General features: G+C 38.0%; 1 protein-coding gene across 2 annotated transcripts in view; it reads left to right on the top strand.

Annotated features, from left to right (window-relative positions):
• RD3 (RD3 regulator of GUCY2D) overlaps nt 1–12428 on the top strand; it is a 54211-nt gene that overhangs the window by 39753 nt on the left and 2030 nt on the right. For both annotated transcript variants that reach the window (XM_074222607.1, XM_074222608.1), the window contains exon 2: nt 7689–7997. In XM_074222607.1, the coding sequence (XP_074078708.1) occupies nt 7702–7997 (296 nt within the window). In that variant the 5' untranslated portion in view covers nt 7689–7701. The remainder of the gene's footprint in view (nt 1–7688; nt 7998–12428) is intronic.

Here is a 12428-nt window from a genome sequence, read left to right as displayed (position 1 = left end):
GAGGCAATACTTGAATTCTGGCCTTCTAATCTGTGGAGAAAGTCAACCATCAACAAGGTTGAGTTTAAGGGGTAGTTAGGTGGTGTGGTGGATAGAGCATTGGCTCTGAAGTCAGGAGAACCTGAGTTTAAATCCTGCCTTGGACGCTTAATAATTGCCTAGCCATGTGACCTTGGGCAAGTCACTTAACCCCATTGCCTTGCAAAACAAAAACAAGGCTGAATTTATTCAGTAACATCATTGAAATAAATGTGAACTTTGTTGGGCAACTGATATTCAATTTTACATGCAAGTTGTTTTTTCTTTTCTTTTTTTCCCTTTTAAGTTGTTTTTTTCAAAGCAAAGTTTAAGAACTTTGGGAAAACAGTTCCACAATTTTCCCTAATGTCTAAAATTCATTCTCACTGCTCATTCACTACAACTTAGTCGGCTTCATTTTTTTCATGTGCTGCTGCTCTCTCTCTCTCTCTCTCTCTCTCTCTCTCTCTGTATACACTTGTTCATTTAATATGCATGACAAAAGACTCTCTGTGGGAGCTAAAGCCCCTTTCCTCTCATTATCCTTATTATAAATACTGAAGTGTTTTTATAATAATAACCTTTCAGAAGCTTGAATCCTTTAATTAATCTGTCTGTCTACAATCTTATGCTTTCCAGGTTAATGAATTTTCATCATCTCATAACCTAATATCTTGGTGGCTGGAAGAAAAGAACAAAAACTTTTAACTCTCCCCAAATATTATACACAATAAGAGTAACTCTTGCCTGTCTGGTGTTAAAGTAACCAAGCTATAATTGTCTTTTAGATTTACTGATTGAAGTATCCTAAGAAGTCACTCCTTATGTGCCAGCCCTATAGGGTCTATTGCTAACATACAGATTTGGTGGTGTTGCAGATGACACTTTTTATAGAGAATAAAGTGGAGAGAAGAAAAGGTATGGTAGGAAGAGCATTGAATTTTGAATCAGAGACCCTGGTTTTGAATTCCAACTCTGCTCTTTACTGTCTGTATGACTTTGGGCAACTCACTTCTTGTTTCTGGATTTCCCTTGTCTCATGTGTAGAAACAAAGAGGCTGGACCAGGTAAACCTCCAACTTCTCTTCTGGCTTCAAATCTATATTGCTCTGTGAAGAGGAAGCAGAGAGAGTTCTTTGTTTTTGTTTTTTAATAAATAAAGTTCATGAATCAAAAGGAAGATGGGAAGCAAAAGGATAGAGACTAAGTGAGAGCCTCACTTAGATATTTGTTTGAAGCTGTATATGGGAAGAGGAAAGACTAGTTTAGAGAGTTTAGAGACTAGATGGCATTTGGGGTTCAAACTTTGGACAGATCACTTAATTTTTCTGAGTCTCAATTTCTTATTTGTAAAAATTATGGCACTGAACATTAGATGATGTCTAAGGAATTTTAATTCCTACCTACAATATTTGATGACCAAGATGTATCAAACTTCCAAAACATCAAAAATCTATGGTTTTATCTCTGATTACTCCTTCCATCAATGCTGATTGCAATCCTTTAATAATTAAGCATGTGGTCTTTGAGAAGTGTTGCTCACTAAACAATGGACTGCACAGAGTGTGCTATGGAGGGTCTAATGAGAGAAGCCCATATTAAGAGAAATGAAAAGGAAAGGCTAGAGATAGAAATAGAATACCCATCCCTTCAGTGGTGGCTGCTGAAAGCTCTCTAAATAGTAGTTAAAAGGCAAGAACCTCCCTCCCATCTGATATACTTCCTTATTTAGTTCTAAGTCTCACTGCTAATTCTTCTGAAGAATTCTGCTCTGTTGTTCTTAGGTCACCTCTCTCTGCCCTCTGTTACCATAGAGCCTGAAAATAAACATATTTATAAACCCCACCAGTCCAAAAATATGTCATCTAGGGTGATAGAAGCAAAGATGTTGCTGCTGCTCCAATATGTACCAAAAAAAAGGCTTTCTCCTGGAATTTAATGATTTAGTCCATTCTTCAGTGGTTATGTTCTCCCTAGGAGCTCTCTATATACTTCAGGGCCTGAACAGTTCATTAGCCACATATGAAGCCAGCAAGTCCTTTTCATGGGAATGAGCATGAGTAGGAAGAACAAAGCAAATTTCTTTATGTTCAAGTGATATTCTATTTCCAGTGCCAAACTCTACAGCCAATTAAAGGATGCTGTCTTTTCAGTGTAAGCCTTTCAGGGATGAATCATAAAGATGGCCCTAAAGTTCCATTGTGGTTGAAGGAAGAGGAAGAGAATATCTATGAGTACTCCAAGGAATAGTACCTTTAGATCACTTCACCTATGCTAAATATTCCTCATAAAAAAAAATTAAAAAGAGAGGAAAAAAACCTTTTTGATTAGAACTAACTCAATCAGGGGAAAAGTCTGATGTTATTTGTAGTGTTCCAAATGTAGTCTACCACATCTGTAAATAAGAAATGGTACTGCTTCTTCTATCTCTGTTCAGGACAAACTTGATCCTTACAGTATTGTGATTTCTATTTTAGTTGTTTTGTAGTTGTTTTCTCCATTTGCATTGCTATGGTCACTGGTTATTACCTCTCCAGATAAGAGGTTCTGAAACTATGAACTTCTCAGAATGATATTTTAAATGCATAAAATAAAATGCATAGACATCCAAAGAAAATAAATTATATTGCAATATTATCAAATATTTATAAAACAAGTTCCCAAACCCTAAATTAAGAATCTCTGCTCTAGAGACTAAGCATCTTTTCTTCTTATGATTTCTATTAATAAATGAGCTCTTATTAAGTATCTACTATGTGCTCAGTCTTTCACAATCTCCTATTTCATTGCTGAAAGTCCAACATTCTATTACTAATTTGATGCTCAATGATATGAATTGATATTGGGCTCACTGTTAGTTGTTCCTGGAAACTAGCAGTGTTTTATTTTGTGTCTTTTGTAAATCATAGGGTGCCGTATACATGTGAGTGGTAATGATTGCTATTATTAATCAGTACTTAAAGGATGCATAATTTCACTAAAGTGGATTCTTCTTCCACCAATGCAGTTTGCAAATCCTTCTTTCCCATAGCAAGGAATGTTCTTTTAATTGAATTGATTTTGTCACTTGTCATACCTGAGTGTTTATGAGAAAGGTAGGAGGCAAAGAGGTATGCTTTTTCTCTTACAACTTAGCTCCTTCCCCATCAAAAGATGAGTAAGTCTGGCTTACAAGTCAACCTAATAGTGAGAAGCCTGCTCAGCAGGACATAACTCTCTAGGAGCCATACATAGAACTATAATTTACATTAAAACCAAACTCTTGGTTAAATACACAGGAAAGAACAGGAGGAATTTTCAGAAGGGAAAGTTGGGAAGCCAGGAGGAAGAGATGTGATGAGAGAGAGTTCCAAGCATCAGGAAAAACCAATGAAAACATATGGAGTGAGGGAATCAGCTGTGTGAAAGGAACTGCAAGGATTACAAAGTATAAGAGGAATAGAAAGTATAAGAAGACTGAAAAGGAAAGGTGGAAGGTTTTGTAAGCCAAAAAGAGAATTTTATATCCAACTTTAGAATCAAGAGAATTACTGACTTTGATTCTGGAAGCAAGAAGAGTGGCAAAGTCAGACTTGCACTTGAGGAAGATCAGTTTGGCAGCTGAATGGAACATGGGTCAGGGTGGGGAGAGAGTTGAGGTAGGCAGTCCAGACAGCAGGCTGGCTCAATAGTGTAGACATAAGGTGATGAGGACTTGCATCAGTATGGTGACAGGGTCAAGGGGAGAAGGGGGCTTGTGCACAAATGAGACATGTGAGGAAGGTAGAAATGACAAGATTTGATAATTGATTAGCTAATGGACATGAGAAAGTTAAGAGTCAGAGAAAGTTAGGTGGACTGAAGTTAGGAAATCTGTTTACAATTCTAATGCCACCTTTGTGACAATAAGCAAGTCTCTCAACATCTTTGGGTCCCATTTTTCACATCTGTAAAAATGGGGGTAATAATATTTCCACTGCTTACCAAGAAGGGATATTGATGTGAACCAAAAAGCATTATATAAATGTGAGCTACTATTTTTAATTATATAAAAGCCCTCTCTTCTTAGGAACATTAGATATAAGACATTCCCCTAGGTTTTCAGATTGAACCAGCCAAAGTCCCTGAGAACTATCTATACTCCATGAGGATGGGAACTTGGAACACCCATACTGTCATACCTAACATAAGTACACTGTGGCAATGATCACTTTTAATTTCTCTTGTATACAGTCTCCCCTACTCTGTATTCTGCCTCCATAATAGGGTAGTAGACTGCCAAATAACCAGCAATACCACAGGGGCAGTCTATGTTCATTATTCAGTGAATAGTAACATCATCACCTCCCTTTTCCTATGGAATTTCCTGCATATATTCTTCACCAAAGGCAATGCCTACATACAGCTCCCCTTTCCTACAACATAGCATGTTATAATTGTCTATTTAAAAAAAACAGACAATAAGTTATTTTTAAAAACAAAAAAAATTGTTTCTAAACTAATCCCAGTGTTGGGTAATCAGTTCACCAGTCAATACTAAACCCAAATATCCCCTTTGTACATGGAAACCTCAATGTTTTTTTCTGAGGCAGATAGCACCTTGAATAAGGCATATTGACTCAGTTTTCTAAGTGGAAACTCTGTCTAGATAAGAGTCTGAATCAACTATTTTTCCCATGATTCAGGCAACTTACCACATGGTCATTAAGAAAGCTGAAATTCCCATACTCAAAATAATTGGACACAGAGGGGTCATCTTGGCTGTCTTAGCAACCTGATCCATCATTCAGGGATCGATGCAAATTTACCAGAAAATGACCATAGGTCTAGATGTGACCAGAGGCAAGGATGATTTGTTGGTATCATTATTGTTGCTTTTTTAATTTTTTATTTTTTGGCAAGGACTAATTTCTTTCTACTTCATTCATTGACAGAGGATCCTCTGGCTTCCTTCTAATCCTATTATTTTCCTGTTGGTGGAGCAGAAAGATGGAATTGAATTCCCTGAGGCCAGGTGGCACTGACAGCCAGAAATAACTTGTTTGGTTCCCTGAGGGAGATGGGGAAGGTGGGCAAAGGCAAATCACTAGGTACAAACTATTTCTGCAAGTGCTGAAGGTAATGGATTGCAGGAATAGTCACCAGAGCTGTGGGGATTAATTAATCAAGTTTTCTCAAACAAAGAGTTATGCAGGAACAGAGGAGTCACAGGATAATCTAGGAGCTGTAGATCACCTAATTCAAACCATACCTAAATAGGAATCCTCCTTACAATATCTTTGACAAATGGTGATCTAGCCCCTACCTGATAGTAGCTGGAAGGGACCTTAATTTTAATCTAAGTCCCTTAACTTAAAAAACTAAAACCTAGAGTGTTTTCATAATCATATGTGGCATTTATATGAATTTGCAAAATGTTTTACATACATTATCTGATCTGATCTTCACAACAACCCTGAGAGATACATGTTACCATTAATCTCATTTTACAGATGAGGAAACTGAGGTTGAGAAATTAAAAAGCTTGCTTAAGATTGCACAACTAATCAGTGTCCAAGGCAAAATTCTAACCCAGGTCTTCCTGTCTCCACATTCAGCACTAGTCCCAAATTGTGACATTAGTACCAAGATCAAACAGTTTGCTCATAAGAAGTTAAGTCCTAGGTTCTCTGACTCCACCTTCATTATTCTTCCCACTATCTATAGTCTCTCTCATTATAGTTAACATGTAACACCCGAAAGCTAGAATCCTTGGTTCCCTCAGCTTTCAGTCCAATGACCTATCCTTAGGTTATGCTCTCAAGAAAATTCATGAGAATGTTATTATCCTAAATAAGGGGGAATAGAATATTCTTCTTTATTACTTACAAGAGGAGTCTATCCTTTGATTTCAGGGCATCAGACTCCCTTTCCTTCTATACTTTGACTGCTGCTCTCATCTCTGATGACCTTCCTAAGAAGAAAGGCCCCAGGGACCTCTGTTAGTAATTATCTTTCTCTAGAACTCTCCACTGAAAACAACAGTTGTAATTAGGGGAGAAAGGTAGCAGGGCAAGAGAATAGGCAGCTTGTTGGTCTTCTCAGCATCCAGTGGCTGGTTTCGTGGGGAGCAGAGTGGAGTAAGTTACTTAGGGGACTGGGGAAAACAGGCAAGAATGTTTTTCTTTGCCAGGAAATAAGGGATCTGTCTGTGCCTCTGGCACACACCTTGTTTTTGAAAGAGAGTATAGCCTTTGGGGAATCATATCCTTCCTGCCTACCATTATGACATCTCAAGGAACTACTAGTGCTTCTTTTTATGGGGTTGGTTGGACTAATTAGCAGACATTCAATTGGAAATGTGTAAATAGCAGATGGAGGATGGAGACATAGACCAGAGCTAAGAAGAAAGATTAGGACTATAAATTAAAAGACTTGTAGGTTTAAAACTGAAAAGGACCTTTGAAAAATGATTGAGTTTAATCTTATTTTGAAAACTGAGGCCAAGGGAGATTAGGTGATTTGTCAAATGTCAAATTAGTATTAAATGTCAGAGGTAAATTTGAACTCTGACTTGAAAACCAATCATCTTTTGGTTATAACATACTGGAAGTCATTTGTATAGTGATGATAGTTGAACTCATGGCAAATTTTCCTAAGTTTCCCATGTAGCAAACATGGGTTAAGACATGATGGAGACTGCCAACTTTTCTCATGTCTTCCTATAGTCTTTTCCTTCAGCAGTCTGAAATGGGATATTGATCTCCTATCTTCTCTCTTGAAGATGGAAACCGTAAGTACCTAGAAAAACTAGGTGCTTGAAGAAGGTCTCCAGAGAATGAAGTCTCACACTTTCATGAACCTTCATGCAGGGGTGGGACATTGCTCTCACCAATGAGGAGAGTGAACCACACTAATGGATTGTGAAAGTGAGGTTACATAAATGTATACATATTATATATATATATATACATACAATATATAAACTTTTTTTGTTGTTTTTTGCAAGGCAATGGGGTTACGTGACTTGCCTAAGGTTATATAGCTAGGTAATTGTTGTCTGAATACAGATTTGAACTTAGGTCCTCCTGACTCCAAGGGCAGTGCTTAATCTACCTAGCTATAATAATAACTTGAAAGTATTTTTAAGATTTGCAAAGAACGGGGCAGCTAGGTGGCGCAGTGGATAGAGCACTGGCCTTGGACTCAGGAGAACCTGAGTTCAAATCCAACTTCAGACACTTAATAATTACCTAGCCGTGGGGCCTTGGGCAAGCCACTTAACCCCATTGCCTTGCAAAAAAAACTAAAAAAAAAAAAAAGATTTGCAAAGAACTTTACAAATACCTCATTTTATTCTCAAAACATCCCTGAGAGATAGTTGTAATTATCATCTCCATTTTTACGGTTGAGGAACTGAGGCAGATGAGGTTAAATGACTTTCCTAAGGTCATACAACTAATAAATGTCTGAGATCACATTTGAACTCTTATCTCCCTGACTTCTAGTTCAGTTGTCTATCTAATGCATCACCAATCTGTCCTAATTTTGCATCCTTAGATTGTTTAACTTATAGAAATATACAATCAAAGTAGGACAGCACAGTTCTAACTAACTATATCCTACCACAAAGAAGCACAGTGCTGGTTGGGGAGACCATCTTCTGACTCACATGCCTTTCTATTCCTTGTCCTTGCCCCCCTTGCATCTAGCAACACAGACATCATGTCCCTGGTTCCATGGTTCCGATGGAATGAGACCCCTCACAAGTTGACTCCCAGAAGTCCAGCGGAAATGATGCTTGAGACTTTGATGATGGAACTGGCTTGGCAGATAAAGGAAGCTGAGAAACAGCATCGGGAAAGGGAGAATGAATACCGGAAGATCCGTACTGGGGTTGACTATAGTTGGCTAGCAAGTCCACCTAGGAATGCCTATGACCTTAGCCCTGGGGAGCGACTTCAGTTGGAGGATGCCTGCACTAAAATCCACCCTTCTTACTGTGGACCCATGATCCTCAGGTAAGGATATTATAAGAACTGACTGTGAATAAAGAAAGTAGGCAGCTGCAGATCAAGGTAGCAAAGATCTTGAGTTAAAAGGACCTTGGAGGACATCCAGCACTGTTCTTTCATTATCCACATAGAGAGAGTTTAAGTGACCAAACACATATAGGTAATAAGGGGAACCAAAGGGATTTGAACCCAAGCTTTCTGACTCTAAATTCAGAACTCTTTGCCCTGTATTGCAGAGATCATGTTACATGATCTGAGGAATGTAGATAGTCCTCTTCCCATCCCATTAAGAAAAATCTCTCTCATAGTTGAGAAAGAGGAAACAGTATAGTAATAATAGAACATTTCTCTGGCTGGTCAAGTGGAAACAACAGGATTCCATTTAATATGATTGTAAGTGGTTTGGAGAAACATAGAGAAAGGGAAAAGGAGTTCAGGAAGATGAACAGTGGTATAGACCAGCTGACAAGACCATCTAGAAATGTCTGTGATCTTAGCTGGGGTGAGAGGTGGAGGCAAGGAAGACTATGTGCCCTCTAGTATGGTTAGGAAATGATCTGCTTGAAAATGGTCGTGGACAAGATAAGGCTCACCTCTCAGATTTTAGGGTTCCAGGGGAAGGAAAGGGATGGAAAAAGGAAGGGAAAGGAAGGGGATTGTACAATAGAAAATTCAGAATGTGGTGGAAAAAGGATGAGGAGAATGGCCAGCATATGATTGGTTTGGCTTGGCAATGACTAGTTAGATACATGTCTGGAACAGAAAGAGAATAGCACTAGCTATGTTTCAGTATAAGTCAAATACAAAGTTATACACCAAGGGAGGACTTATCCCTAGTATGCAGCCTCATAGCTTCTGAGTTAAAGCTCTCTATCCAGGAAATGGAACTCAGAATTTTTTTTAATTGTTCCTTCGAGTTGTGGTCTTTATATATTGTTATGACAACCAGCTAGTTAAATGTGGTGACCTCATTAGAAAATAAATAGTTGTATTTTCCTGTCCACACAAGATTCATCAACCTATTGGTCTAACCCTTACTTCTTGTTGTTGTTCTTCATTTCTCCTTTTGAAGAGGACCAATGGCATCACAGAGCAATGTCTTAACTATGAGTGATCCTTATTTACTATCATGTTTGAAACACTGTTCCAAAAGTTCAAACCAGGAGCATGCCACCATTTTGTCATGCTGCAAAGAGTCTTCAGAGTGGTCAATATTGACCCAGAAACAGACAGATAATAAATCATTCCAAACTCCAGATAATGGGCACTTCAGAATTCCTCAGGTGATCTCTGCTGTAGCCTGTGGAGCCCATTGGCTGTCATGAAAAGACAGGTGAAAGGGGCCCAGCACATCTTTCCTCAAAGAACCTGCTTGTCTTCCCACAATTATATATGGTGGGATTGCCAGCTATAGAAGTAAGCAACTCCCAGACCAAGAAGTGGTAATAAATGGCGGTGCGTGAAAAATTTTTCCTTTATCAAAACAGGATTCATGGGGACATAGAGTTTGGGGAAGAGTTATTAGAAACAATTTTTTTAAAAAAGTACTTATTATATCATTGGATAAAATACTGGCAAATCCATATCTAGAAAAAACAGGTGTCATTTTTTGTGAGTGAACCAAAACAAAGACATGAAAGAGATGGAACATTTCTAGAAAAGGTCAAAGAGCATATATGGTGCTGCATGCAAACAAACAGTTCTGTTATTCTTCAAAATTATGAGCTGAAATGATTGAGGTGTATAGAATCATGAAGGGTATGGTGAAAGGGAACAAGGATTTATCTCTCAAACTGTTCTTCTAGTACCAGTAGTTTGAGAGAGCTAAACTGGGAGCATCTTTTTTTTTTAGGTTTTTGCAAGGCAAATGGGGTTAAGTGGCTTGCCCAAAGGCCACACAACTAGGTAATTATTAAGTGTCTGAGACCAGATTTGAACCCAGGTACTCCTAACTCCAGGGCCAGTGCTTTATCCACTGTGCCACCTAGCCGCTCCAACTGGAAGCATCTTAAAGGATATTCTAGTTCAAATTGAAAAGGAAAGAAAAAGAAGGGAAGGAAAGGGATGGAAAAGGAAAGAAAAGGAAGGAGATTGTACAATAGGAGACATGCTCTCTGTGCAGGATCCACATTTGATTTCTGGCTTCAGTTCTAACCAGTTATATGATTGTGAAGAAGACATTAAATTCTTAAAACTTCAGTTCATTGTAAATAAAATAAAGACAATATTTTCATAATCTATTTTATAAGGTTGATATAAGATAAGTGCTATCAAAATCTAAGCTATTTTCATTGCAAAGGGCTAGTCCTGATTGGATTATGTGATGTCCAGCCAAAAGGAGGTACAGATCCACCTCTCTCTCCATCACTGCCTTGGTCTACCATCCAACACGCAAAAGAGTAAATAATAGCAAAATTAGTTGTTTCTTATATAGTATTTTGAGATTTACAAAGTACTTCAGAATATTATACCATTGAAGCAAATTCTTCTTAAAATAATGTTGATAACTCAGTTTTATATCTCAATTTATGGTTTGCAAAGTATTTCCCCTCATAATAACCTCAGGAGGAAAGTTGTGCTACTAAGTACCTCCATTCTACTGATGAATAAATACAACTCAAAGAGGTTATGAGGCTACACAGCTAGGGTCAAGGTTCTAATAACCCCATGTCTAACCTTCCTCTAATTACATCATACATATTCTTCCTAAGCACTGATCCTAAAATCTTCCATTTTTCTCCCTAATTTTTCAAAAGCATCTTTAGTAGGGGTTTATAAAAACTTCCACCAAGAAATATTTTGTGTACCCCTTCTTAGTGTATGCATCCTGTACACTTCAATATGTTCTCCAAATAGTCTGCTTCTGGTGGTGTGAGTTCTCCTTCTACCAGTACAGAATATAAGATGATCTCTAGAAATTTCTGTGGTTGAGAAATCCCCACCCCCTTCCATCTTTGTTCGGCCTGACAATGAACTTTTAGGAACTTGGCTTGAATCCTCAGAATCTAGAACCCATTCATAGAGCTTTCCAGTTCCAGGCTCTGCTGAAGCTTATGGTCCATGGGCATAGTCTTTAATGATGCAGGATCCCTTCCAGGTCAGGGTGAGACCTTAGAGATGAACTTCAATGGGGCTATCATGCTTACCTTGCTCATCCACACACACACACACACACACACACACACACACACACACACACACACAAACATATACACATAAACAGACATATATATATATGTATATATATATATATACTCATTTTGTATGATTGTAGATTTTGATGAGACCTCAGAAATCGTCTAGTCCAACTCCATCTGTTTTTAAAATTAAATTAGACCTTTTTCTTTTTTTTTTTTTTTTGCAAGGCAATGGGGTTAAGTGGCTTGCCCAAGGCCACATAGCTAGGTAATTATTTAAAATGAAATTAAAAGTTTCAATTTAGTTTTTTATTTTCTCTCCCTGATACCCCAATAACTTAAAACAAAAGGGACCAATGTCCTTATTTTAAGGATGAAAAACCACTTATCCAGAGAAATTAAGTGACTTTCTCAAGGTCTCTAAAGACAATATGTGGGAGAGGCTAGGTGGCAGTGGATAAAGCACCAGCCCTGAAGTCAGGAGTACCTGAGTGAAAATCCGGCCTCGGACACTTAATAATTACCTGGCTGTGTGGCCTTGGGCAAGTCACTTAACTCCATTTGCCTTGCAAAAACCTAAAAAAAAGAGAGAGAGAAGACAATAGGTGGAAGAAACAGAAATTGGACTCAGTTCCAAATTCAGCTTTCTTTTTATGCCCTATTGAGATTTTATTGAGTCAATCTGTCCTTCCATTTTAGTGTCCTCCTCTTAAGACTCCAGGGCCAGAGGTCAGAGACTATGCATTTTCTCAATGCACAATAACAAAAAGAATCATGCTGACTGTGCTATCCAAGAGCAAAGATGAAGCAGGATAGAAGTACCTCTTATTGTAGTAAGAGAAATTAGAAAATGGGATGATTCTTATCTCACCTCAGAAAGTGAATCATAATAATTTAATTTATATATAACATGATAGTTATGTTTTTTAATAAAACAAGAGTGTTCCATAATGTACACATACCACAGTTTGTTCAGCCATTCCCCAATTGATGGACATTCACTCAATTTCCAATTCTTTGCCACCACAAACAGGGCTGCTATGAATATTTTTGTACAAGTGATGTTTTTACCCTTTTTCATGATCTCTTCAGGGTACCTACCCAGTAGTGGTCTTGCTGGATCAAAGGGTATGTACATTTTTGTTGCCCTTTGGGTGTAATTCCAAGTTGTTCTCCAGAAAGGTTGGATGAGTTCACAGCTCTACCAACAATGTATTAGTGTCCCAGATTTCCCCCAGTGGTCCTTTTAATAGCAAGTAGATGTCCAACCTTCATTAGGAGTCCTCCAGTAATGAAGAAT

Source organism: Macrotis lagotis, chromosome 2 (genome assembly GCF_037893015.1).
Source record: "Macrotis lagotis isolate mMagLag1 chromosome 2, bilby.v1.9.chrom.fasta, whole genome shotgun sequence".
Taxonomy (NCBI): Eukaryota; Metazoa; Chordata; class Mammalia; order Peramelemorphia; family Peramelidae; genus Macrotis; species Macrotis lagotis.
The sequence above is the reverse complement of the archived record's forward strand: the minus strand, read 5'-3'. Positions and strand labels throughout refer to the sequence as shown.